General features: G+C 34.3%; 4 protein-coding genes across 6 annotated transcripts in view; 2 read left to right on the forward strand and 2 right to left on the reverse strand.

The window, feature by feature from the left end:
* LOC123894223 (aminopeptidase M1) overlaps positions 1 to 5,237 on the forward strand; it is a 6,446-nt gene extending 1,209 nt beyond the window's left edge. Inside the window, exons 4-19 of one of the 2 annotated variants that reach the window (XM_045944157.1) lie at positions 1 to 30; positions 135 to 228; positions 892 to 1,045; positions 1,182 to 1,286; positions 1,470 to 1,586; positions 1,945 to 2,058; positions 2,467 to 2,649; positions 2,760 to 3,051; positions 3,144 to 3,265; positions 3,351 to 3,448; positions 3,532 to 3,709; positions 3,792 to 3,906; positions 3,982 to 4,049; positions 4,161 to 4,235; positions 4,670 to 4,747; positions 4,900 to 5,237. The exon at positions 1 to 30 is cut by the window's left edge and continues 157 nt beyond it. In XM_045944157.1, the coding sequence (XP_045800113.1) occupies positions 1 to 30; positions 135 to 228; positions 892 to 1,045; positions 1,182 to 1,286; positions 1,470 to 1,586; positions 1,945 to 2,058; positions 2,467 to 2,649; positions 2,760 to 3,051; positions 3,144 to 3,265; positions 3,351 to 3,448; positions 3,532 to 3,709; positions 3,792 to 3,906; positions 3,982 to 4,049; positions 4,161 to 4,235; positions 4,670 to 4,747; positions 4,900 to 5,085 (2,009 nt within the window). In that variant the 3' untranslated portion in view covers positions 5,086 to 5,237. Of the gene's footprint in view, positions 31 to 134; positions 229 to 891; positions 1,046 to 1,181; positions 1,587 to 1,944; positions 2,059 to 2,466; positions 2,650 to 2,759; positions 3,052 to 3,143; positions 3,266 to 3,350; positions 3,449 to 3,531; positions 3,710 to 3,791; positions 3,907 to 3,981; positions 4,050 to 4,160; positions 4,236 to 4,669; positions 4,748 to 4,899 lie in introns of both variants that reach the window. The other variant, XM_045944156.1, reaches the window with a different exon arrangement.
* A 1,482-nt stretch (positions 5,238 to 6,719) lies between these two features.
* LOC123894224 (protein phosphatase 2C 53-like) lies at positions 6,720 to 10,896 on the reverse strand. 2 transcript variants are annotated; one of them, XM_045944158.1, is made up of 6 exons: positions 10,605 to 10,896; positions 10,363 to 10,418; positions 8,794 to 10,075; positions 8,188 to 8,505; positions 7,986 to 8,091; positions 6,720 to 7,431 (listed from the first exon to the last, which is right to left on the reverse strand). In XM_045944158.1, the coding sequence occupies exons 3-6, from the start codon at positions 9,670 to 9,672 to the stop codon at positions 7,097 to 7,099; spliced, it is 1,638 nt and encodes a 545-aa protein (XP_045800114.1). In that variant the 5' UTR covers positions 9,673 to 10,075; positions 10,363 to 10,418; positions 10,605 to 10,896; the 3' UTR covers positions 6,720 to 7,096. The 2 variants fall into 2 exon arrangements, with proteins under 2 accessions (XP_045800114.1, XP_045800115.1); XM_045944159.1 differs by lacking the exon at positions 10,605 to 10,896 and having other exon boundaries at positions 10,363 to 10,557.
* Positions 10,897 to 12,473: 1,577 nt separating this feature from the next.
* LOC123894227 (serine/threonine-protein kinase tricornered) lies at positions 12,474 to 21,383 on the reverse strand. The gene is made up of 12 exons (XM_045944166.1): positions 20,753 to 21,383; positions 18,576 to 18,750; positions 18,329 to 18,412; positions 17,848 to 18,089; positions 17,491 to 17,734; positions 16,712 to 16,791; positions 16,358 to 16,442; positions 16,020 to 16,151; positions 15,510 to 15,623; positions 14,711 to 14,758; positions 13,356 to 13,440; positions 12,474 to 12,951 (listed from the first exon to the last, which is right to left on the reverse strand). The coding sequence occupies exons 1-12, from the start codon at positions 20,896 to 20,898 to the stop codon at positions 12,860 to 12,862; spliced, it is 1,527 nt and encodes a 508-aa protein (XP_045800122.1). The 5' UTR covers positions 20,899 to 21,383; the 3' UTR covers positions 12,474 to 12,859.
* A 1,792-nt stretch (positions 21,384 to 23,175) lies between these two features.
* On the forward strand, positions 23,176 to 26,885 carry LOC123894228. The gene is made up of 6 exons (XM_045944168.1): positions 23,176 to 23,403; positions 24,299 to 24,417; positions 24,502 to 24,784; positions 25,093 to 25,154; positions 25,402 to 25,483; positions 26,527 to 26,885. Exons 1-6 carry the CDS (start codon positions 23,358 to 23,360, stop codon positions 26,619 to 26,621), a joined length of 687 nt encoding a protein of 228 aa, XP_045800124.1. The 5' UTR covers positions 23,176 to 23,357; the 3' UTR covers positions 26,622 to 26,885.
* The last annotated feature ends 904 nt before the right edge of the window (positions 26,886 to 27,789 follow it).

A 27,789-nucleotide genomic window follows, 5' to 3' on the forward strand; every position in this document is an offset into this window, starting at 1 on the left:
TTGATTATGTGGAAGATCATACTCCTGATGGTAAAATCATGTTTGCTATGCATGCACATTTTAGGTTTTGATTGTATTGTTAGTTTCTTGCTGACTTTTGTTTTTCTTCTTACTTGAATTTAACATCTCTACAGGGATCAAAGTTCGAGTGTATTGTCAAGTTGGTAAGGCAAACCAGGGGAAATTTGCACTTGATGTTGCTGTCAAAACTTTGGGGATATACAAGGAGTAAGTATAGGTTTATTATAACCCTTTGTTTCTCAGAAAGGAAATTTATCAGAAAAAATCCTGTACTTCATTTGTTTGCAATTTCATGAATCCACCTTTGTTGCAGCAAAACATTATAAATTTTAAACTTTTTGGGGTCTCAAGTCACAACTACTTTACCATACAAGGGTGGCCATAAAATAAGAGAAAAATTGAAACAAGATATAGTAACACCTCTGCAACATGCCGATGGGAGATGCTTAAAGAGTGGCATAAATATTATCACCAACAAAATTACTTCCCTCTTTTAGTTATTGGAAATCGGAAATAATTTGACCTTACACTGTAAGTCAATTTATTGAGGGGAAGCTTAAATTAGAACGTTACTCCGTCATGTATGTTTCCAGGGACAGTTCGGTTGTCTATCTAATCATTACCAGTTTATGGCACACAAAATGTTTTCTTGATATGTTTGGCTTGTAATGTACAACCTTCCACCCCCCAAAGATTGTATCTTTCAGACATTGTCGTGGTTGCTTATTTATATTCTTTCTACTACCATATCACATTGCCATCCTTCATATATTAGGTTTGTAGTGGCAAGATGAGTGGATAATGGTAGGTTATATATCTGCTTGCATTATCTATCATTCATTAGTTTCAACTAACTGTGATAATCAACAGTTACTTCGACACTCCCTACACCTTGCCAAAATTGGATATGATCGCAATACCTGATTTTGCTGCTGGAGCCATGGAGAACTATGGTTTGGTTACATACCGGGAGACTGCTTTACTCTACGATGATCAGCATTCTGCCGCTGCTAACAAACAGAGGGTAGTTTTCTTTTTTATAAAACTTGTTTTAGTCTAAGTTACTTAAGTTCCCCGATCTCAACTTCAAAACTAGTATTTTGTGTTACTAACTGGAGGACAAAACATATTTCTTACATTCTTTGGTGAATGTTGTTAAGGTTGCAGTTGTTGTAGCTCATGAACTAGCACATCAGTGGTTTGGCAATCTTGTTACAATGGAGTGGTGGACACATTTATGGCTGAATGAGGGTTTTGCAACATGGGTAAGTTGTGTGGCTCACATATCATATTGTTACAATGAGTCTTGTTTTTTGTTTTTGACAATAAGAAATTCATATCATTTCATGATTATGATAAGCGTCTTGTTATTTTTAATGCTTTTTAATTTTTTATATAACCATTTGATAATTTTCTTCTGTTCTTTCATATTCTTTCGGTGTGGTCAGGTGAGTTATTTAGCAGCTGATGGCTTGTTTCCAGATTGGAAAATATGGTCTCAATTTCTTCATGAATGTACCGACGGTCTTAAGTTGGATGGCCTTGCAGAATCCCACCCAATTGAGGTAATGTTCAGTCTCAGTTTTTCACGGGTTTAGTCTGCTTCTAATTTGGGATTTGGCTCCTTTTTCCTGATCTGGAATTTTATGCAGATTACATTTTTATGAAATATTCTTTATACTATTGGTTATATGATGCCCATTATATATAGAGAGGAGAATGGATCAAAGTACACCAGTGTAACACTAAAATCATAAAGATCACCTAAAATCATTTGATATGTTAATACAGTGTGTCAAAACGAATGTCTTTAGTGATTTTATTAAATAATATTGATAATTAAAGGAGATAAACAAATTGAAAGTTAATGAGCTATCTTATCATTATATTGTCTATTATAATCTTTGTAAACTAATTTTGCAGGTGGAGATCAATCATGCTCGCGAGATTGATGAAATATTTGATGCAATAAGTTATAGGAAAGGTGCATCTGTTATTAGGATGCTGCAAAGCTATCTTGGTGCTCAAATCTTTCAGGTTGGTATTGGCCTCTTAACCACTGTCATAAAAATATGTATTTTCAATGCTAAATTTTATGGAATGAGAACCCACAGTGAACTGCTCATATGGGGATAATACGTTGTATCACTATTAACTGCACAAGTAAACTATTGTTTCCATTTTTTAGAGTCTTCTCTCAACTTTGATTTTACACTTTTGAATGGAGTGGGTTGACTAGGTTGCACAGTGTAGTTGGCAAGACACATTTTATATAATCAATGGCTCATAGGCTGATGTTCTTTATAATAGGACGTAAAAGGTTTTAAGATGTACATTTTAGAATATGCGTAATTGTATTAAATTACGTATTAACTGGAATATTGCTGAGTTATAAATTTCACTTTTTGTTATTAAATTGTACACACTGCTTTTTAATGTAACCAGAGGTCACTAGCTTCGTATATAAAAAGGCACGCTTGTTCAAATGCTAAGACTGAGGATCTATGGGCAGCACTTGAGGAAGGATCTGGTGAACCTGTGAATAAGTTAATGACCTCATGGACAAAGCAGCAAGGATATCCTGTTGTATCTGTTAAACTCAATAATCAGAATTTAGAGTTTGATCAGGTACCGTTGCAACGTGCATCCGACATTTTTGTTAGTTCCTTGTGATTATCTTCAGAGAGAAAACCCATTATATGTATTGTAACATGTGAGCCTTGTATGTTTATTGGCAGTCACAATTCTTGTCAAGTGGTGCTCAAGGAGAAGGCCATTGGATTATCCCAATAACACTATGCTTTGGCTCATACGATGTCCGCAAGAATTTCCTCTTGCAAACGAAATCTGAAACACGTGATATTAAAGAGTTACTGGGTTCCCAGGTTGATGGAGACAAGAGTGCAAATTCTTGGATTAAGCTTAATGTGGATCAGGCTGGTTTCTACAGGGTGAAGTATGATGAGTTGCTTACAGCTAAACTTAGATATGCCGTAGAAAAACGATTATTATCTCCATCAGACAGATTTGGTAAATTAGATAATCTCTTGAAATTTAATTAATAATTATTTCCAATGGTAGAACTGGAAAAGACTGATAACTTGTGAGTTACTGCTTGACAGGAATTTTGGATGATTCATATGCACTTTCCATGGCTGGCAAAGAATCATTGACCTCCTTGATTAACTTGATGGGAGCTTATAGGGAGGAAGATGATTATACTGTGCTGTCTAACCTGATTACTGTAATGCTATCTTCCCAATATTGCTCATTAATTATAATTACATAGGTTATTTATTGGATCTAATTTTGATTCTCGTGTTTTACAGATAAGTCATAAAGTTCAACGTATTGCAGCTGATGCAGTTCCGGACTTGCTAGAATATTTCAAACTGTTCTTTTTTAAAGTTTTCCAGTACTCTGCGGAGTAAGTCGGTTGTTATTGCAGTAAATCATTTTTTAGGAATTAGAGTATATCCGCTGCAACATCGTGTTTATATTGCCTTGCAGGAGGCTTGGTTGGGATCCTAAACCAGGAGAAAGTCATGATGATGCGTTGTTGAGAGGAGAAATTTTGACTTCCCTTGCTCAATTTGGACATGATCTGACACTGGATGAAGCAAGCAAGCGATTTCAGGCATTCTTAGAAGACAGAAATACTCCACTTCTTCCACCTGATTTAAGAAGGGTTTGCTACTGCATCATTTGAAATTTTGAATGTCTGGAATCTTATATATTCTTCTTTTGATGATTATTGTAAATGTTGGCAGGCAGTTTATGTGGCTGTAATGAAACGGGCAAGCAAATCTAACAGATCGGGTTATGAATCTCTTCTGAAAGTATACAGAGAAACTGACCTAAGTCAGGAGAAAACACGTATTCTTGGTAATGAAAACATCTTCAATGAGAGCATAACATGGTATTTCCAGGTCTGGATACTAATATTTTCTATGCTTGTAGGCTCGCTGGCTTCTTCATCTGATCCAGAGCTAATTCTTGAAGTTCTTAACTTTATGTTGTCTTCGGAGGTATCTAGTTTTCAAATATTATTTGAACTATACACAAACATAATTACATACAAATGTTGGCATATTATCATTATTAGTTTGGAGATTGATATGTTGTCATAAATGGACAAGGTTCGAAGTCAGGATGCTGTTTTTGGACTTTCTGTCAATTGGGAAGGAAGAGACGTGGCTTGGGCATGGCTTAAGGTATAAACAACACATCACAATGCTACAATAGTCATATATGGAGTGTGAAGTATGTTGCATAGAAATGAAGTGTAGTACATCATTTAAAAAAATATATATTAACGTTGGATTCCTTGAAGGATTATGAAATATTGAATTCATTGGACCGTTTCATTTCGTTGCTATTTGGAGAAAACTTGGTTGTAGACCTAGAGTCTGAATACTTTCTACAAGTAGTTGCCAAAATTTATCACTAGAGTCTGTTATATATTCTAGAGCTAAAATTTACTCGGTACCTATACTAATGTCAAAATTTACTCATTGCCTATACAGTGAATAAACTATTACATGGAGCCTTAATTTTGAAGAGAAACTAATGGGGATCATGATGTTTATTTTCTATTAACCATTCTTCCTTTCTATCATTATGTTCTTATTGGTTCAATATTATACAGGAACACTGGGAACACATCGCAAAAACTTATGGTTCTGGATTTTTAGTAACTCGCTTTGTCAGTGCAGTTGTCTCACCGGTTTGTCTCCTGCCCCTTCTCTATATGCTTTGTTCCATTTGTTTTCTTAGCAAGCTTGAGATTCCCATATTCTGGTATACTGGATTCATTATACTAATGGAATGCTCAATTATAATTCCTCTTTTTTTCCTTTCTGTTTTCCGGTGGTGCAGTTTGCTTCTCTCGAGAAGGCCAAGGAAGTAGAGGAATTCTTTGCTAGCCATCCTATGCCCTCCATTGCTAGAACTTTAAAACAGAGCCTTGAGCGGGTTCATATAAATGCAAACTGGGTTCAGAATGTTCAGAATGAAAAGAGTCTGGCTGATACTGTAAAGGAGTTGGCATACAGGAATTACTAGGCCCTGCTTTCCCTTGTTTGACATGTAGTTTCATATAATAATGGTTGTGACCTTGTGACTTTCTCCGTTCTGTCATGTTACTGTGCCTTTCGAGGGCATACTGTGTTGTCTAATGTCCGAGAACCTGCTGATCTATACATTATGGTTAAATATCTTTCTATGCGTTCAAATTTTGCTTTTATGAGTGGCCAAATTTATAATTCTTAAAGATAACGATAATATGATACCTCATGTTTGTCTCTTCTTCCTTTGTGTCCATTCTCTTACACTTGTTCGCGAGCACCATCTTGAAATGTGCTTGAGGCAACACCCACTTTGAGCTCTATATAGCTTGTATTTCAAGTTTTGAAACTTATCACACTTTAAGGTGGGTGAAAATCATGAAATGACAAAATGATATGCATTAAAATGAGATAATTTTGTTGTTTGAAAAATTGAATTACATGTATGAAATTGAAGTATTATGGTACAAATGAATAGTGAAACGTTATGGCAATTTTAAGTCAGTTGCAATTAGCCATAGAATTTATTCTGCAGAACAATGATATGATTGATGATTTAATACCCCATTGAAATGTTAGGTTGCTTGTATTTCAATATTGTAAATTATTCCATGAAGAAAAGGACATGTGTAATGGTATACGCCTCCTGTCTAATTCTTGTTGCTGTTCAAATTAAAGAGAATGACAATGAGATTCACAACACTCACTTTCTTATCTACAGTTGTTGCGTTTTGATTTGTCAAAGTGTTGTCCATTGTTCACTCACCAGAATTGTCCTTATCATGGAGTGATAAGGTGACTTGATAGCAAAAAACAATTTCATTTGAAAAAACCAGAATTGTTGTACTTATGGTTTTGTATGTAACATTATTCTATTTCTAGGTGTTTCCTTGCATTTTCTCCCCCCTGCAAGTTTCAATGATTTATTTATAAGAAAGGAAATAAAGACCGAAATCCATATTATGATTATCATTTTTAATTGATGCAACAATAAAGCAGCAGAATTTAATGACATTTCTTGTCAAGACAGGTCACAAGTCATTTTCATCCACTTTTATGCTATTGCAAAACATGAAAATGAAAGCATGACACTGCCAGATCCAGACACGTAGGACCTTTTTTGTCTCTGCCTTAATGCTTGAGGCAATCAGAAGAATCAGAATAGCAACTTTTTTGGATATTTATGTAGTCATCAATCATAGCCACATAAAAACTTGATAGAATGAATGCCTTGTCAAAAATATGGTTGCACCACAAGCATGCTGAATATTTGAGAATTTGGTAAACAAAATATCATATGTTATCTTTATGTCCAAGGATCTTTTGACTTGTTAAAAGGAAGAAAAAAATGTAATAAGGTGCACCTGTTTTTGGTATGCCACACTACTGTTTATGAGCAATCACTCTCAGAATTCAGTGAAAACCACAACAAACACAAGTCCATCTTTCATAAACTATGGCTACAACTATCCTCCATCATCACCGTTACTTTACAATCTCGGATTCGAGACATGGACAATGATATTAATCCACTGCAGAAGTAGGCTAAATAATGTGTTATTGTGTTCATATATCCAAAGAAACATAATATGAGTTTACTTATGATTGTGTGGCATAACAGAAGATTATGACTGAAAATCACAATGCCAAATAGCTACCACCTTTTTATAAACAGCATAAGCAAAAAACTATATGAAGTAAATACCTCACAGAGCCTTTGTTCTCTAGGAGGCATAATAACAAATACAATATGCTGAAGATGAGTCGCTGACACATGCGAAAGGCACAAAATCCTATATCTACAATAAGCAGCAAAGACTTACATAACCCCAATGCAGCAGTGTACAATGAAACTCTTAATCAATTTAGAGTTCAAATGAAAGGGGAATTTATCATTTAGTGCAGGGTGCTCAATCTATGTTCCCAGATGAAAAATTACTGAGCCAAACTATATTGGATTGAATTCAGCTTTTATATGTTCAAACACCTAAGTTCAGTTCATTAAACAGTCATGATTTACTCTTAAACTTTCGTTGTGCTTTCAAATCTACCACAATGACAGTGATGTTATCTTTGCTCCCTTTCTGCAAAGCACGGTTTGATAAGTACTCTGCAGCTGCCTGTGCGGCAGGATCGATTCCTTCTCCCCTTAGTGAAGACAGCTCCGAGCCGTTTTTCTTGTGCCAGAGAAGTATGCGTCTCCGAGCTAAGTCACATGCTTCTTCATTTGTCATGACATCCCACAAGCCATCACTGGCCAGAATAAGACATTCATCGTCTTTTGCACGAGGGAGGAACATAACTTCTGGTTCAGGAATAATCCATGGCTTCAAATATCTATCGCCTGCAATTCACAGAAATGATAAACTTTTAGTTGAACTAACTGCCAAGTATCACACAAACCTCACTTGCAACACAAAACAAAAAATACAATGTAACTCGCTATGCAAAACAAAACAAAAAATACTATGTAACTCAAATCCTAAGCAACAAGAAATTAGATATTTATTCCAGCTTAGGCAAAGCAAAAAAAAGCAACAATGAGATCTTATGGTTTATAGTAATAATGGTGAAAAACATTTTATTTATCACCAAAGCCAATGCACTGATAAGATAGAGATGTCTAACTGAACTCTTCAATCCTGATAAATAAACTATTCTGAACCAAAACTTCAAAGAATTATGAATTGTGTAAATAAGTGATATGCATCACAATGACATGAAAATACTCTAAAATTAGTAATTTTCACAATCTTGATACGAACACCATTTCCATTGAATATATAAACCATGCAACTAACCACTTTTTCCATTCATATAAACTCATGGATATCACGCAGGTGCACTGAAAAGGAAGTCAAATAGAAACCCCTAATTAGTTGAGGATTTGGTACATACCAATAGACCTTGACATAGCGAGAACCCCAAATACACGATGACCATTCCATTGTATCACCTTGCCACCAGCTGCCTCGATTCTTGCATATTCATCATCTCGATTTGGCTACCATATCACAATCAGACATTACTTTATTTTAATCAGTAAACAAACCTTTTTTTTTTCAAAGAATGTGCGAAACAATAATTGGAGGTAGCTTACTTTATGATCCACAGATAAAGCCAAGGGTTCCTTTCCACGACATAGAACCGCCCTCGAATCACCACAGTTTGAGACTATAATATGAGATGAACAAACAATAGCTACAACAGCAGTGGAACCAACAGTCTCTGGTGCAACAGGTTCACGATTAGCTTTTCCCCCAACTTCATCATCAACTTTCACAAAACAAGTAGTGAAAGCTTTTCTCCATAAATCTTGACAATCATCCTTGGTACTTCCAATTATAAGACCTTCCTTGAGCAATTCAATTTCCTCTGCTAAGGCCAAATGCATACGATCACGACAATAATCTGCTACCTGAATACAGAAAGAAAGCTCATTGAGGTTACCGACAGAAAAATGCTAACCATTGGATACACTAATCACAACTAGGTCTTAAGCGCTTCTAACAAAAGATAAAATAAAGTCGAATTATTTACATAAGCTACCCTAAAGAGCTTATGAAAATAAGCTGAAAACAACTTATTAACATCTCTTAAGCTATTTCCATAAGCTCTCCCAAACAGTCTCACAAGTGCTTATGTTGGTAGATAAGCTCAAATAAGTCAATCCAAACGGGCTTTAAAAACAAAATAAAACATTCACCTGAGCGCCACCATGGCCATCATAGACTCCAAAGAAATGAACCGTCTGCTGATTAAAATCCTTGCTCATTTCATCATACCTTTTGCTACCATTTAGCATTTGAATAGGAATTTTCAACATCCGAGGTGCAATCGCAACAGCATCTTCCATCTCGGGTCTTTTTCCACACAAAGATGTAAATCCCCAAAGTGGGGTACAATCCAATTCAAAAACACTCCGACCAACTGTTCCGCTCGCCCCTTTTTCAAGAGGCATTGGCTGAAGAACAACTGTAGTAGGCATTGGGTCAGATCTAACTCCTGTTTCGTCTCCAAGGCTCAATGCTACAGCAAGGGGTTCACTCATAATACCTGCCTCCACATTTGACTTGTCGAAAACAGCAGCCTTGGCAACAATTTCGACAGACGAGATGTTCTTATCTATGTCCATCGAACTCCTTGTCCTAAAATTTGAATTATCTTCAGAACTGAAGAATTCATCTCCACAAACACTACTATTCTCACTGGTTAATGATGATAGAGTACTGTAAATAATTGGATCCCCGTCTAATGACAATGAATCATCCTCATCAATTTCTGGGACTAAAAGTTCATCGCTACTTTGAGATATCATATTCAACAAAAGAATTTCACCTTCTCTCTCATGCAAAGGCGGTGTGGCCGCTGAAACACCAACTTCATCGTCCAGATTGTCAGCAATATGATCCTCATCCGAACCTATAAAAGTATCAGCGGATATCGTAGTTATAGCATTTGATATCAACTCTGTGTTTGCCATCAACTTAAGTCTCGAAACATTCATGTGGGTAGTAGCTATGGTTGGATTATCGCACACCGAATTACCTGCTCTTAATGGCACTGCAACTGACATTTCCTCCATGAAAACCCTTGTCTAGGTAATACAAAAAGTTAAAATCCCACCCTTTTGATATCACAAGGCTAGTCATATTTTCACTGATTTCTCACTTAGTTTTCTGATTGAAAACGATCCAAGAATGTGATGAGTAGATTTTAGAAGATGATTTTCCATGTCTAAGATAAAACTTAAGGAGGAAGCAATTCAATTATCCAAAGCATGGACTGGTTAAAAGGTGGTGAAAGTAAAATTCAAATCTTGCCAACAACAATAGATCCGAACTTCCATTTGTCGATAATTTTGACCAAAAATAGCTACCTTACAACCTTTCCAACCACTAGCATATTCTTATCTGTCTATCAGCCTCAATTCTAGAGAAAGAGAAACAGCTTGAAAGTTGAAACTTGAAAGAAACAAACTTTATTATCTGTACAACAAAAATTGCACAAAAAATAGATTAAATCCTAAACCAATCATAGATATATAAATCAAGAAAAAGAGAAACCAACATTCATTATCTCTAAACACAAGAATCAAGCAACCCAGAAAAAAAAATCTCAATAATCAAATAAAAAACACTATCTTTTTTACATAACACAACAAATTTCCTGGATCTGAGGTAACACATAATTGTCTTATCCAGTGGTAAGAATTATACAATGAATAAAGATTGAATAATATTAAAGAAAGATAAAAGAAAAAATATTTAAGTACCTAATTTAACTCTTCCTTGTCTTCACTTATTCTTACTTTGTAGCTGAATTTGATACCTGAAACCCATTTTTTAGATTGAAGAAAGAATCAACAAAAACACAAGATATGAATTTTCCTTAATCCAAACCATGTTATTAAACAATAAAAAAGTTCTCTTGATGTGTTTTTTTCTCTCTTTCATATACCATATATGATATGAAACAGTAGTACATATTATATTAGATATGTGAATGAATGAATACCTTGGTTGGTGAGTGGTTATTGAGACTTTGAATCACAAGAAGGGAATTGGAGAAGAAGAGAAGAGAGAGAGAGAGAGAGATTAAGAGAAAAAATGACAAAAAAAAATTAATAAAAAAAGAAACTTTTTAATGAAAGGAAAATGGGTGAAAAGAGAGAAAGGGAGAGAGAAAGAAAAGGGCAATGGTGTTGGAGGACACGTGTTGATTCTTAAAGCATCTCCACCCATCCATCCAATACCAATCGTCACTTATTTTTTATTTTTTATAGTATTTGTTTTATTACTCCTATATGATGATGTTTTTAATTTTAATTTGTATTTGCTATAAATGGAATCATAATCATGCAACGCAATTACGCAACAGTACATTATGTTTTGTTATCCCTAATACTACTGCTATATACAGTAACATAACATGGCATCACTAATAATGCCAATGTCAACATCCAGGATAAATTGTGTAGTATCTATTGGTTTTAATTGTTTCCACAATATAATCTTTTTTATATATGTTACATTATTTTAACATAGCATTCATCACTTCTAATCTTACTTTATCAGAAATAGTGGCAGGTGTCAAGCACGTTACGTTATGGTTGAAGTTGTCGATGATGAAGGTTCATCTAAACATTTAGACATAGCTATATTAGATTAGATATATAGGTCCGACGCGAAGCTTTAGCCATTGATGAGGAGATAATCAATGGATTCTCATCAATAGCTGAAGGGAATCAAGGCAATTGAAGCCTTGAATTACTGAGCGGATATTATAGCAAGATATATCCATTATGAACAGACCGATCAAATCTTCATGTTTCGGTCGTCATGATGACAAGCATGAACTTTGACCTAGTCTAGAACAACTTTTACATTTTCCTATTCTCTTTATTATTTTTTTAGGAAAGTTTGGGAGAGATGTGGTAATGAAGTGATGAAAAAATAGTGGAAAATATAATTCTGAAAAGGGTAAGAACTGTAACAAAATGAAAGAAATGATTTGTGAATAAGTTATGCTTGTTCAATTTGCTCTTGTTTATGGACATATATCCTAATATCTAACTGAAAAAGAAAATATGTTACTTAGCATGAAAAATTACCAAAGTTAACGTGTTGAAATTCTTTTTTAGAAAAATTATAAGTCTACATACATGAACATGTTAGATTAATGAGGTTGTCTGGAATGAGACGCCATGTAGTGATGGTTGAAAAAACGACTTGTGGTTGATAATTTTAAGGGAACATTACATCATAATGGAGGACTACTCTAGAGACTGTGATAAGAGACTGATAGCCATATTAGCAAACAAATTAGCACAAGTTGTAGCCTCTTTGTAAGTACGTTATCTATGGACCTCCTAATCTTTGAGATGCATTATATGAAGAATTTCTTTGAGGATTTGGTAGAGAGAAATAATGAATTACGGAGGTAAATGCCTTATGACTGAGATGCAAAATCACTTGAGGGTCACATTCAATATATAGAGATTGGAGGATCTAGGAAGTTTCAAGCTCAAAGGAGACCCCAAAAGCTCAATTGAAACTTTGGTAGAGGTTCCAACTAGTGCACGCAATTATTGGGATATGGATTCCTTGTCGTAGGATTTCCACACAGTTTTCCATTGTAATAGATCTCAGTCGTTGATTTGATATCGAATAGTTCTAGTGTCACACAGTTTTATGTATTAAAACAATTTCAGCCACCAATTTTAGATCGGGCAGCTCTGGTCAGCTACAACGGGACGATGTAACTGCAGGAAATCCATTTCCCAATTATTGCAGGCAAGATTCAAGCATTTGCCGGTGAACACAATCGGAGTAGCATCATGAATTGTACTTTTCCACATAAAACATGCACAATACTCATAATCCATTCCCAAACATAGTCATTCTATTATAGTTAAATCTATGCAATGTTCCAATAAATGTACACATCACATAATGTTACCAGGATGCTTTGTAGCTCCTTAATAATTTTGTCCACAACTAACATTTAACCAGCAACTGCCACTAGAGAAGGCAAGTCTTCCACAGCCAACCTGGGCAGCCAGCACAGGATCACTCAGTCGCACAAGATTCAGTTCCTATTTTGAAAATTCAAATACACACACACTGTTCAACTACTTGCTGTACATAATGTTCTTGCAAATGGCACGGGAATTGAAGTACTCTAACAGATGTTTTCGGCCAAATATTTAAAGCCAAAACTAGCACTCAAAAAACTCTACATGACGGCTTTCAGTTTGCATGAACTTTATGTTATGGTAACATAGGATCTCCAGACGATGCGAGCATTTGCAAGCCTGTTTCATCAGCTGTCCGTTTGGAGGCATAATCTTGCATGGACTCACCTGCAAAATTGTTACATGATCAATAAGTTCAACATCCATAACTGTCAGTGTTGGGTTTGTCTAGCTCCCATTTAATTTCTATTGAATGTCAGTCCCCAGTTTAGTGTTTCTAAACTAAAATTTAGTCCGGCAATATTACTCTGATCCATATGCCATTGTATTATCCAGAAACACTACAATGAAACTACTTTGGCTCAGCAAGCTCGAGAGTCGAGACAGGTTTGAAATTATTATTATAAAAATTAAGTTTAACTTTAACATGCACAAGTTCATTGAAAGAATAAAATGATGATGGCTAGCATGAAAAAAACTAAGGAATGTTCTTATAGCGCTACAGTATGCTACGACTAGATTCTCAACTCTGTAATCATATGCATGAAATGAAAAGCTGTTACATTACTTACTCAAAGACTGACGAAGGCCTTCTTTTACAGCATCAAAGTTTTTGTAAGTATAACCAACAAAGTTTAGATCTTTGGGAGTCAGCATCTACAGGAATCAGATGGAAGTTAGAAAACGAAAATACACCACTTTGCTAACTAGAACAAACATTTGTACGATAGATATTTTTTTTTTGTTGACGGAAACAAACAAAGACTATAGTAGAGTAGGAATGGTTTAGCTCGCTATAGGGGAGGGAGATAGTTTAGCTCAACATATAATTTGTACGATAGATATGTTTTGAAACCAAAAAACGAGCAGATAAAAATTAATCAAATGATATAAACAACAGATATTACATGTTGAGAAAGGGATGTGAAGCGAAAAATACTCCACTATCCTCAACCAAAATAATTAAATAAATATAGAAGACTTCTGACTCTTGATAATTATGTTCCCAAATCAAACAGCAAAGCCCGAGGGCAAAACAAACCGAGAAGGCTTCAACTGAATCAACTAGTAAAGTATTTTGTAGTGACTATATGGACCTGGGATCAAATTATGCCTTCACCAGAGAGGGAATTAACCTCCTGTTGTCTAACCAACATCAATGAATCAAAGATTGAAAAATAAACAAATTGTGAAGGATCGTTTTCCAATTTAAGACCAAAAGTAGAAAGGAAGGAAAATTATTCAACAATAACAAGAAGGCTCAACAACCATGCATTTATCTTCACCAATAGTAAGAAAGGGCGGCAATTTAAAATAAATTGCTGTACATTTCCCAGCTTTAGGAAAAGTCAAAATAAGTGATTCATAGGCTGGCGCAACATAGATAAAGCCTTAATACAGGCAGGCAGAGGCAGCTGAATTCACTTTTCCATATATAAATATAAATTCTTTCATTATCACCTTGGACACCATATAAGTAAACAAAGTTAATTGAAAACCCACCTAATTTTTAAAAGGTTAAAATAAATTAACTTTTTAGCCATTGTACACAAAGGAAAGTAAATATATCTCAAGAAGCAGAAAGGGCAGCTTGGTTAATAAATCTATTGAAACAACAGTTGTCACAAACAAAGCCTTCTCCCATTAGATGAGATCAATTACATGAATCAAACAACAATCTTTAGAACTTGTTATCACTTATCAAAACTATGTTTTGAAGAAGTATTGCATATCATGATATAACCAAATTGGCCTTGATAAAAAAACACCACAATGTCTTACAAATAATGCCATATTGTCTTATAAACAAACACTATAATTTGAGATAACCTTAAAACGCTTTCTTGTTTCTTCACATGTAACATTTAAGAGTGAGATTTATATATGGAAAAAAATGACAATGACATGCAAACCAGTACAAGTGTACCTTTCTTGAAGATCCAGACCCAGCCCTTGCTGCATCTGGTGGTTCTACCTACAAATTGACAAAATAAAGCAATGAGCGAATCTTAAGGCTTACGTTCAACAGCTTGTCACACAACATAATCAAGGGACTTCGTGCTAAATAAAGAACACATCAATAAATACCATTAAAGTAGGAAGATAAAACAAGAGAAAATATTCAAGATTCTACTGCCTAAAGATTGTTAATGCATAAAACTGTTGGTATATAGAATCTCACAAACTACAATTTATCATCAAAACATAGCTTTTAGCAATTAGCACAGGAAAAAAGTTGGGTGAAATCTCCATTTATTATATCGAAACTTCTGTATGGGCCACAAAAAGTAATCAAATTTACAAATAGATAGCCCAGAAGTATCTAGAAGGAATAAATATGACTTTAGTCCCTATGAAATTATGAATCTTTCAAGTTTAGTTCATATGATTTTTTTGACCATTTTTAGTCCGTACCTTTTATAAAAGCTCTGGTGCTTTTAGTCCTGACTGAAAACACCCGTTTTTACAAAGGTAGGGACTAGGGACTAAAAAACACACGGTTTTATGAAAGGTAAGAAGGACTAAAACTTGAAAAAATTTATAGGGGCTTAAATAAAAATAAAAAAACAAAAGGAGGATTTTGTAGAGACTAAAAACATAGAGTTAACCCTATCTAAAATTAACCATCGAAAACCATAATATCAAGAAAACTCATATAGCAAAAGAATATATAGAAGGAAAAACAATAAGGATGGTTAAAAAAGGTAGTGATTGCATATTTATACCTCATCAAACTTCATGAAGTTTTGGGTATCCAGTTCTCCATTGACTTGTGGTTTAAATGCTGCCTCCATTTCATATAGTTTATCCCACTCTACACCCTTGAACCATGGATGAGCCTGGAGTATATAGAATGTACATGAGTAGATAAGTAGATGACATAAAAATTGTCGCGACATGGCCCTGATTAGGGTCTCCAAATATCTAATTCCCTTTCCTATTTCTTTCTTTATATTTGATATTTACTTGCTTCCTTTTAATCCTTTGTAATTAATAAGGCTGATATCAAATCTATCTGAATATCATTTATGATATTTGATAAGATTCTAGGGTCGATTTTCTTTAATTTCTGCAGATCGGTTTCCTTGTTTAGAACCAACTATGTTCCTATACTACGTTGTTGTGTCTCGTGTTATTATTCATCATAGACTAAGAAAATTTCACTGTTTGTTCTTTCAAAAATAAAATTTGACGCAGCATTACACCAGAATATAATAATAAGATGAACATCTTACCTTGATTTCTTGTGCCCCTCGAGTACCTAACCTGTTATCAACATCACACAGCAATCTGTAGATTAGATCCTTAGCCTCAAATGTCACGTGGGGGTCTTCTGGAAATCTCAAATGGTTTCTCCAATGAACAATCTGAAAGCATGGTGAATTTAGTGTCAACAAAAAAAGTATGAACACTGACTCTGGAAAACATAACTATAAGGGCTTCAAATAATATAGATATCAAAGGCGGAGGAAATAGTTGCAAGTCACCATCAGCTTAAACTACGAAAAGAAAGAGATGCAAATATTTCTTGATCATTTTAATCAGGAAATATTAAGCCAATTAAAGATGCTACCTTTCTGCATGTTGTTATTGGGTCATCAGAGTAAAATGGAGGGTAACCAACCAGCATTTCGTACATTATTGCTCCCAGTGACCACCTGTCCATATGAACAATTTACGTGTCAAATGTAATAATACAAAAGGGAGACAATAGATGTATTATAAAACTTATCAAGAAAACTAATTGTTGAATAATTTTCCTTCACAAAAAAAAGTTAAAATTTCAAATGATCTGTCAAAACTGAAAAGTATTATTACTCCAGACTAAGCAGAACTTCAGCTGGCAAACTAAATAAAATAAACTTGATCAAATTGAACCTTCATGACTGATAGATCAGAACACCTAAAGCATAAGGTAAGAACTAACCAATCACATTCCATCCCATATCCTTTTTTCAAAAGTACTTCAGGAGCAATGTAATCTGGCGTCCCCACTGTTGAAAATGCCTTGCAACAAGAAACAAGTGCATAAGTAATTGTGTGATGATGCCACTGAGAAGCATTACTTGCGTGCAATGGATACAAAATAAGATATGATACGGGACTAAAGGTTTTATACAAAATAAACTTGTCATAATGTACCCCAGATTACATTATCCTGTTCTATACTGTTGAATTTGTGGTTAAATCTTATACATAGCTTAATGGACTATAAGATACGTTCTAATATTGTAACATATCCTATGGCTACTACAAGACTGCATAGGGATAGAATTACATTTAATTTTTTTCAAATTTCCTACGTTCACAATATAAATGTTTGAACCCTTCAAAGAAGGACTATTTTCCTAAAGTTCTCTAAATCATTTTGTAATATCCATCTCCACAAATGAAAGGTTTTGATCCTACCCCTGTATACTTTAGTATCGTTCAACTTGAAGAAAGGAAATCTAATAACAATATCAATTTATGTTTGATTTATATTGCTAAATGCAAAGCCAGCTCATGAAACCAAACAGATAAATGTTAATGAAAGCATAGATCATCTTTGTGAACATTTGTTTTTTGGTACTGGAAGAAAGCATTTGGATACTGAAGCAAATACACATTTGAAGTATAGGCTTAATTGTGTTTAGAAAAATGATTGACAACATTTTTTTTGCTTTCAATATCAACAATAATGTATCAGTAAATTTGCCAGCATACCAACTTCCTCCTGTTCATCTGCCAATGATGAAGCTGCTCACGTGGACTTCTCCAGCTTTTCCGATTGTCCGCATCAGGAACACAGCTATCAACATCCATTGGCTCTGCCAAAGTTTCATCATCCATGGTCTGATTTTCGTGCAGTGTAGGCAAGGTAATGCAATCGATAGGCTTACAGAGGCCAAAATCAGAGAGCTTCATGTGACCATTTTTATCCAGAAGTAGGTTATCGGGTTTAATATCTCTGAAAGATGGAAAATAATTCACGTTAAAATGGCCGATTTCACCACCCAATAAAACATCATCAATGATTAAACAAATTAAGCCAACAGCTTCATAGGCACAGCCAAACCAAACCTGTGAATGTAATTGTGTTTATGAATAGACTCTATGGCCAGCACACTCTGTGCCATGTAAAATCTAGCCATATTCTCACTTAAGGTGTCTTCCCTCATCAGCAGAGTCATAATGTCACCCCCAGGCAGATACTCCATAATTAAATACAAGTATTCAGTATCCTGAAATGAGTAGTAAAGTTTCACAATGCAGTGACTAGCGACTTCGGCCAATAAGTTCCTCTCAGCTCTAACATGTTCCACCTGTAAGAATAAGATGATTTTTGTTAGTAAAATAGCAACTAAGCCTTCTTCAAGACATCCAATGACACGATGATCCATCCTAGACAGAGACACTATAAGATGTTAATGTGTCTAGAATAGATTGATTTCAGCCATAACATTGAACTACTATACTATAGTGCTAAACTTTGTGACTACTATTAGCATCCACTAGTCATTTCTAAATTTTATTCTATTCAGTGTGTTTATATAAATCTCACCTGGCCTCTCCTAAGCATTTCAGATTTCTTCAACTTTTTCATGGCATAGATATTTCCAGATTTCTTCTCCCGACACAGTCTAACCTGTGTAATTGAATGAGTTGGCAGATAATAATATCAGAGATAAACTTTACATGGTAAAGCATGCAGAGATGTTCTATTTACGAACAACACAAAATAATGATTCAATGCAAGTCCAACATGAATTATTTCATGCACAAAATTAGCATGAAGAGTTTGCACTGACCTCCCCAAAAGCCCCCCTTCCAATGATAGTCAAGAGCTCAAAATCATCAACACAAATTTTGTGCCTTTTCAATCGCATATATTCAGTTTCCTTCCTCTCTAAATCTTTGATGAGATTGAGCCGTTCTTCAGTTGGCACATCTGAAGAAGCTAATTTTCTTTCCAAAATCCAACGCCTGCAAAGAAAAAAAAAAAAAACTGTGAAGATCAGAAGTTCCAAAACCCAGTGTGATCAAAACATTTGCATCAGACTAGATACCGTTTTAGGAAAATGCATAAGCATGGTTGAATAAAAAACTTCAAATATTTAATATTTCTTTTTTCCCGGTGAAGCTCCCAAAATACCCGTAGTTATTACAAAAGCATCATGTTAGACTGAGATACCATCCAATGCAAGAAATGAAAAAGATAGCTATTTCTCCAATCATAGCATTAGCATGCATATAGTTCTAAAGTAGTAGCTTTAAAAATTATGAACTAAAAAAAGAATGTTCAATCTATGTAATAAATTAAACATACTCCTATCATTTTCTCCGTCCCTATTTATTACACATGTCTATTCACTTCATCGATGTTGTCATTCAATTTTAGTCCCCGTTCATTTAGTTCTGGCCATTAAATTAACAGATTTGGTGCTTGTGCAGCTGTTATCTGTATTTGCCAATGGCATGAAAATGGAAAGACACCCATGATAGAAATGAATAGTGTTACCAATCGCATATACTACTAGAAATGATAACAGTAGCGTTTGTCGTGTTTCTGTGTTGCATCCGCTTTTGCCGCAGAAATAGCAGGAAACGCGGAGCTATCATGTGTAGTATACATATATTATATAAACTGTATAAAAATTTCAGAATAGTGGTCATCTCATTATCCTCTAACCCATTATAGCGCTTTTGAGGTTGGCTGCCAGGGGCGGATGCAGGTAATAGGTATTAGCCCCCGCCAAAAAATTTAATTTTCCTTTAATATTAGTATTATATATTTTTTAAGCCCCCACAACTAAGCTATTATCTACTCACTATAAATTTTTCTTCTTATTTTTCAATTTTTTACTACTTTAACTATTTATTTTCATGCACTTTCTATCGGGTTTGGATCCTCTGATGTTCTTTTGGTACTACCCTCTCTCATTTTCCTCATGTAAGAGTGATGATTCATAGAGAATGAAAAGATAATAGTTTAGAAGAGAGAAAACAAATGAATGAATGGTTGAGATTGACGCTGAATGGAAGCATGAGAGAAAGAACACAGGAGGATCCAAATCCCTTTCTATCTTAACTTTACTCTTTTTCTTTCTTAATTCATCTAAGCATCAACCATCTTTTCTCCTAACATCTTTTGAGTTTTTGTTTTTTTTTTTTTTTGTTTTTTCATCGCTATAACTGTGTATTTTATAAAAGTTCGTAATTTTTTTAGTCAAAATATATACACTATACTTCTAGCCCCCACCAGGAAAATTTTCTGGATCCGCCATTGTTGGCTGCTCAGTTCCTCTATCTTGGATTGATAGCACTATTCATTTCTATCATGGGTGTCTTTTTTAGTAAAAAAAAAATATATGCATTAATAATAGTTTATCCTTTTAAGTAATGCAATCTAACCTGGTCCATAATATTTGTATACCATTGTTTATTGTATCATCTAACTCTACCACTATAGTAAAGTAGCCAAATTGTTATGTCAAAGAAGGTATCCCACCCACCCACCCCCAAATTATTTACTAATCTAACTTAAAGAACAGTAAGTAATGAATTTATTCACTGATTTACAGTTCCACAAAAAATCATCAACTGTACAAATGTAGCATGTTATAGATGCACTCTGTGCAACAAGGATCCGTACTGTGTGACCACCAAGTCAATCAAGTACAACAACTACTGCTACCTCATGCATTTACTTCAACTCAAGAATCATAGCTTCTAATTACAGAAAGTAAAAATCATTAATCAAACCTAACAGATTCATACTAGGTTTAGTTAAATCCAGAAATTGTCAATTAAAACCCAAAATACAGTGATTAACCTCACCTACCAAACCAAACCAAGTTTTTACCTTAAATTAAACGGTGAGATCTACCTCTATGTTTGCATTGTGCTTAATTCAATAATCACAAGTGTTCCAAAATTGCTAATTAAATCAAAAAAAAAAATATTAAAAAAAAAAAAATCACAGTACCTTTCTTTCCGATCTTGAATATTCTTCATCTGTGCCCTATAGTGATTCTCAATAAACTTCTTAGCAGCTGCTACTTTCTCCATAGTCAAACTTGAACCAAGCACCTCTTCTTCTCCTCCATTCTCTCCCTCCTCGAGATCCTCCATCTCTCTCTCTCTCTGAAGTTTTTGTTGAGTTGAGTGTGAGTGAGAGAGAGAATAATGTGCAAACTCCAATTTCACCACAGTGTATAACGATGTGTATCTATTTATATTTATATATATCTATATAATAAATATCTACAAATCTAACCTGTCTGATTCTTCTCTAATGCTTTTTTTTTTTCTCTCTCTCTCTCTCTCTCTAGAAAAACACTATGCAATTTTCTCTCTCTATAGAAAAACACCCTGGAGCTATGATATATTGCAACAACGAAGATGGAAGGAACACACCATGATACCACAACAGCGTTATCCAATGATGAAACACGAAGAATGATCTTTATGGTTTAAGATGACGTGGCGGAATCTGGTGATAGGGTGCAGGGAGTTTTTGCGTGGATGTTGGTGTAGGGGAATGAGGGTTAATGGTAACGCGCTTATAGAGTGAGAGTGTGGAATTAATAGAATGGGTTGTGGGAGGAAAAAGTGTCGCTGTCACATGATAAATGAGTAATTACGCAAATTTAGTAGTACATGAAAACAACGAGGAAAGGCCCACATTTTGATGGGTTTGATTGGGTCGTGTCGTCCACTCTCTCGTTATTAAGGTATGCATTAATTGGTTGTCTCCGACTCTGTTGGCGTTGTATTCAGCTCCAATGCTTTGTGTTTGGGTTTAGTACGATCATCGCCGTATACTGTTATTTTCTCTTCTGGATATGAGTTGTCCCACTATTATTATTCTATAAGAAAAAAAGATAAAATCACTTAACAAATGTTTTTTTTTTATTTTTAAAAATAATATGGTTGAGGTCGGGGAATTCATGGGTACTTCTTTGATCCCGCGCTAAAATATTTTGGGGAAACTTTTACCTCTATCCTCATTTTTGTGGGTAAAAATCTTCGACTTCAGAGTTTCAACTTTCGATCAGATAATCTTCACGGTAAATTTTGTTAATAGATGCGAATTGACATCCCTATCAATTAGTGGTAAAGGTTAAAAATCTCACTCAATTTGTTTTATGGCATTGGGATAGTCCTTAAATATTTAAATAAAATTTATTTTACAAAAACAAAGTAACAAATGTAAAAACAGTACGGTTAAATAACATTTTAGAAAACTCAAATACTCCCTCTAGTCCATAATATAAGAAGAAATTGACTTTTTTGATACATTGAAAAGTGAATGTATCTAGTCTATAATATAGTTCAAATACATCAATTTTTTAATATATCTAAAAAGTAAACTAACTTTGACTTTTAAATAAAGAGTAGTGGAATTTGTTTTACTACTATTAGTCCGCCAATAGGCCAACCCACCCTACCCTTTCGCTAAACCAATTTTTTAGTGGATTAGGCGAGACAAACTAAACAATAGTGATAAGTTCAAAATTTCAAATGTCATGCAAAAGATAACGAGTTAAATGAGTTAATCTCAGTTCGTTTTGCTATTTCAATGAAAACATATAAAATATAAAAAATGCTAAACAGTGCCCGGGGTAGAATCGAGGTCGGGGCCGTCGAGGCAACATGTTTAACCCATGTCATATATTTATGAGGTAGAATCAAGATTTTAGGTTTGGTATCTTAATTTGGCCGGACCTGTTTTTATCTAACTATATTAAAAAAAAAAGAGAAATACCAATTTTTTATTTATGAGAACAAGTTTGCTAATCATTCGAGCTGTTTTTTTTTTTATAAGTTGTTGAAACATATCCCTTGTTAAAAATAACAATTATAAATCATGTAGTAAATCTATTACCGAAAAATAAAACAACTTCACTCACCAAAAAGTAGGGCGAACTTGAATTTTGGGTTCATACGTTTAAATTAGTTCACCCGGTCCCGCGTTTACACAAACTTAAAAGGGCATACCTAAACGAGAAGGGTATAATTTTGAAAATTTAAAGTAGGTCATATTTTAATCTTTCAGGTGTAATTTCGATAATATAGAATTCAAGTTAATTATTGTGTAAAAAGCAGAGTTGTAACCTCAATAATTTATCACCCAAATCAACCGTAATGCAAAAGACACATAATTTTTTATTTATTTCAATGTTAAATATATTAATAAAATTAAAAATTAAATTAGTTTAAAAGACACGTACTATTAATGTAAATTGATTTTATATTAATAACCAATAAAAATATCATATCTAAAAAGTAAAGTTAACCGGAGTGACATGGTGAAAAACATAATTTTATTTTATTTTATACAATAATTTAAGGATTGCTACTAGAAAAAGTAAATTGAAACCAGAATTTTGACACAAACCTAATGCAACGTTTCTTCTTTTAATCTTTTTCCTGCAACTTTATTTTTGTACCCAATAGTATTTATTTTCTTCTTCTAATAATCAAACGAAAAAAAAAAAACCTAAATTGAACTAGGCCAGACGGGGTGAAACAAATCGGAGCAGTGAGCGATTGAGAGTGTTGCCGGCGGGAGACTAAAACGGCCGTAGATGGCGGATCCTTATTACTCATACCCAACTCCTGCAACTTCCGACGGTGAATACCCTCTTCTCTTTTTTCTCCACCACATTCATTCCTTTTTAATTCGTATTCCCCTCAAAATCTCTACTTTCTTAATCACACTCATCGATAAACTTATTTACACAATTGAAATATTCAATTCTTACTTGGGGGTAAATTTTGAAGATTCAATAATTAAGAAGAGTAGAGTAGTAGTTATATGAATAAACCATCAATTTAGTCCTAAATTATTACTATCTCTGCAATTTAGTCTCTAAATTATATAGCTTTAATAATGGGACTAAATTGATAGATTTTGGGCCGTTTGGATTAGTTTATTTCTTGAGCTTATGCAAACATCTTATGCAAATGCAATATAAATTAGGTTTTATGCTATTTTATAAGTTAAGTGAAAATTGTATTTTTGTAAGCTATTTTTATCATAAACTACCTTGACAAACTTATAATAATACATAAAAATTGCATAAGCGGTTTGCATAACTCAAAAATAAGCTAATTCAAACGGGCCCTTTATATACTTTAGCAACTACTCGTTATAGTTTAAGGATTACATTGGAGATAAAGTGTGTGTTTTATCTGCAAAATGCAAGTACATGACAGAATAACACATGAAAGAACAATGTAGGACAAATAGGACAAACATTTTCGGTATTGAATAGTTTTTATACTTGAGACGTTGTACTGTGGTTTAGTGAGGGACAAAATTTTTAGTTTTTGTTCAGTGCCAGGAACAATTTTAAAATCAAACAAAGTATCCTGTCCCTTGTTTTTTAGCAGATCAAATGCAATTAAGTGATAGTTTAAAGACTAAATTGATGTTTTATTTGTGGTTATATTCTAAGTCTATAGTAAGCTTTCATATGATCACAACACTCATGTTGTTTTGATTGTTTGTTCTTGGTTCTGTCAGCAAGCTTTGCCAGAAGTAGCTATGCTGGTTACCTTCCATCCGAGGCACCATCATTGGCTTCTCCTCATCCTAAATCTACTGATTTTCCGGGCTACGGATCAGATTACCCGCATAAAGAAGTAAAATTTTTAATCACTGTTGATTGATTTTAAATGCAATTGTAGATATTGTTTTTTCCCGTTATTCACGTGGAATACCTGCAGGGGAGTTTGTTTCGGATGGAGCCATATGGTGTTGATGACACTAGGGGCTCTAGAGTTCACTCCGAACATAATGTCACGAGTTATTCTCCTCTCGAAGATCCCGGTTTAAGTACTAAAAGAGATACTCCTTTAGGCGTTAATCCAAGTGTTCCTGATGCAATTGTAAACAATGAAAGATTAATCTCTAAAAGCAGTTATGATCCCGTCCCAGTTTCAGCTGCGGAATCAAACATTTTGTTTGTAGGCGGGCTTCCAAAAGACTGCACTAGAAGGGAAGTTGGTCGTATCCTTTGCCACCTGCATGTTTTCTTGTATGCATTGGTATACCTGTTTTTGATTAATGAGTGCGGATAATAATAGATAATGGATAGGAAGCAACTGTTTTCAAATTCTAAATTTTATTGAATTTTTACTATATGAGATCCTATTTAGCTGTTGTTTTTTCAAAGTTCAGCAAAATTCAGAAAAAACTTTGAGTGGATAATAATTTGCTTTTTAACGGTTTATGAAAATGAAACTAGTCGGTGTCTTAAATCACAATAATTGTATTTCAGAGTTCTGCTGATATGAATCCTTGACCTATTCGCATAGATCTTTTTCGTCCCTTTATCGGCTATAAGGATATCAAACTTGTTCACAAGGAGCCAAGACGAGTAAGTGTGTCAATTAAGAAGTTCATGCTCATTACTTTAGATAATTCCAATATTGTAAGATCCATCTAACACTATTGTGTGTTTTTAAGCAATATATGATTGCTTCTACACCTGCCGTGACATTCCTCTAATGATACATAGCTAATCTTATCTAATATATTTAGTGTAGAATGTTAATATACACCAATTATTTTGCTTGATTTAATATGGATATTTAACCGTGTTTACATGATCATGCATACTGCAGAGTGGGGACAAGGCTATGATTTTTTGTTTTGTGGAGTTTACTGAACCCAAATGTGCTCTCACCGCCATGGAAGCTCTGCAAGGTAAATGTTTTTTTTTTGTCAATATAACTGAGTTTGATGTCTACCCACAGGGTCAATATAACTGAGTTTGATGCTTGGTACATTATATGGATTTGTCTTAAAATTAGGAAATATAGACCTCTGAATTATGAGATCTCATTATATGATAGATGTGAATCAAAATATACAACACTAACACTTATGTTTACTAGTATTCTAAGCACTTACACTTTTGTGGGTTTAGATGGGAGATAAATAATAAGATCCACCACTTGATTTTGGCACATACATTTCAATAATGTATCACTTATATAGTGCTACTGTTTAGTAATAGGTTATAGCATTTTATTACCTTAGACACTAAAATTGTGTATTTCGTATGCAAACATTGCAAAATGTGTTGCCCTTGAGATTTCAGTCCTGGCATAAATTGCATTACCGATCCACAATTTGTGCCTGGGCATGAACTCAGAAGCCTTGCAGAACAGGTTTTAGACACATTGAGAGGGTGAGTGAAAGCTGCTGCTATTGTAGTTTTTTTGTTGTTGTGATAATCATACATAGTGATACTTTGGGGTTTGTTTACTTTGTTATTAACCATAAAGGTTTACTTTGTGAACCCTCCTTTTAGACCATGATTGGCTGTGTGCTTTGATCTGCAAATGACTGCCTTCCTATGAGAGGTTGGGCAAGATCAGATGGAGGTTGTGGGACTAGGGGAAGGGTAGACGGATAGGGTTGGGGGAGGAGAGATGGGGAGAAGATGATGAGGTGGTATATTCATTAACAAATGGGATAAGTTTTGGGCATCTGGCGAGGGCGAGATGATATATTTGGTTGCTTGTCAGTTGTCCCTACTTAACAGACAATTTAACTGCAAGAACAGTACATCTAACAGAATTATACTAAGGAATGTTTTTGAAGAAATATATTGCTAAAAGTAACAATGGTATGGTATATTTAGAGGCACGCAACTGTTATTTAGGCTAAATTTAAATTAGTAGATGCATAATCATGTTATGAATGTGTTGAATATACATACTCATGTCTAGAACTTTATGCAGGCTACAAGTTTGACGATAAAAAACCTGATTCACCAACTTTAAAAATCAAGTTTGCGCACTTTCCTTTCCGCCCACCAACCGATGATGGACTATAAGTTTAATTGTACGACAGACTCATGCTGACTGGTATTGTATTTCTTGGTTGTGAAGTTTGATGCTGCTCAGATGAGGCATGGCTGTTGAATTTAGCAATCTTGTTAGAATTTTCATGATATTGGGAATTAGGCTGTGGCTTTGTACCTTAGTTTTGATCCCCATAAATCCCACAGCAGTAGGAGTTTACCGCCCTTTTTTCCCGAAGCAGGGAGTTGTGTATTATAAAATAAAATGGTCAATTATTATTTCAATGTGTTTTTTTTATTTTTGGTGCATAAAAAAGGGGTCAGGCCCCAATTTTATTTCAATGTGTTATGTCATCATATTTGGTGTTATATTATATAACACAAACACACCCATTGTTGTTTAGGCAGAAGTACCTTGATTATCTACAATCAGATTTTAAATTTAAAACTTATATTATTATTATTATTATTATTATTATTATTATTATTATTATTATAATATATATATAGTATATACCATTGGCTACAAAGTACAAACACATAAACACACATCCATTGTTGTTTTGGTAGAGCTATGTAAATTACTTTAGTAATTGTTTCCCCCATTGAGGAGAATCCAGGTTCTTTGGTGTTTTAAATTTTAAAAAATCTGATTGTAGGGAATCAAGGCATTTCTGTGTACTGTGAAGATTAATTCGAGAAAAGTAACTAGAATTTATGTAAGAGGTTACAGGACTTTAGCATCAATTTTCGTCACATCAATTGGTCAATCCACATGGTGCATGGTGCATTGTAGATTACCATATGATTCTTACCTTGGTGTATTGTGCTGCTGCAGTTTTTTTATGGCACCCAAGGTTGTAGGGATGTGCCCTTGCCCCCTCGACATTTCAAATTAAAAGATGATTGCTCAAACCACCTCCTAAAATGAAACATTTTATCGAAATTTCAGAGTATTTTAAAAAATGGGGTGGATTGAAAAATCATCAAATAAAATGTGCTTGGAATTTTAGACAACTTCTTTTTCCGCCCTCATGTTTCTAAAAAATCACACGTGTTCGAAAGTCTAAAAGTAGACTTTTGAACGAAAATAAACTATGTTTTTTCTTAGGTATACTTTTGGGGGAAAAATGATGTGTTTTTGGCAAGTATATTTTGAAGTGATTTTGGGAGTGGAAGAAAAAGAAGCTCCCAAGGTAGG

The sequence above is a fragment of the Trifolium pratense genome, linkage group LG7, assembly GCF_020283565.1.
Source record: "Trifolium pratense cultivar HEN17-A07 linkage group LG7, ARS_RC_1.1, whole genome shotgun sequence".
Taxonomy (NCBI): Eukaryota; Viridiplantae; Streptophyta; class Magnoliopsida; order Fabales; family Fabaceae; genus Trifolium; species Trifolium pratense.

Bases quoted from the DNA above. Each gene is read 5' to 3' on its own strand.
- LOC123894228 (XM_045944168.1), top strand. From the start codon at position 23,358: ATGGCGGATCCTTATTACTCATACCCAACTCCTGCAACTTCCGACG. The intron at 23,404-24,298 runs GTGAATACCCTC...TGGTTCTGTCAG, and splicing joins AACTCCTGCAACTTCCGACG to CAAGCTTTGCCAGAAGTAGC. The intron at 24,785-25,092 runs GTATCCTTTGCC...CTATTCGCATAG, and splicing joins CACTAGAAGGGAAGTTGGTC to ATCTTTTTCGTCCCTTTATC.
- LOC123894227 (XM_045944166.1), bottom strand. From the start codon at position 20,898: ATGGAGGATCTCGAGGAGGGAGAGAATGGAGGAGAAGAAGAGGTGCTT. The intron at 18,090-18,328 runs GTGAGATTTATA...TTATTCTTACAG, and splicing joins AAATGCTTAGGAGAGGCCAG to GTGGAACATGTTAGAGCTGA. The intron at 15,624-16,019 runs GTAAGATGTTCA...TATATACTCCAG, and splicing joins GAGGGGCACAAGAAATCAAG to GCTCATCCATGGTTCAAGGG.
- LOC123894224 (XM_045944158.1), bottom strand. From the start codon at position 9,672: ATGGAGGAAATGTCAGTTGCAGTGCCATTAAGAGCAGGTAATTCGGTG. The intron at 8,092-8,187 runs GTAAGCTACCTC...GTGATATGGTAG, and splicing joins CTTTATCTGTGGATCATAAA to CCAAATCGAGATGATGAATA. The intron at 7,432-7,985 runs GTATGTACCAAA...TGTGAATTGCAG, and splicing joins CGCTATGTCAAGGTCTATTG to GCGATAGATATTTGAAGCCA.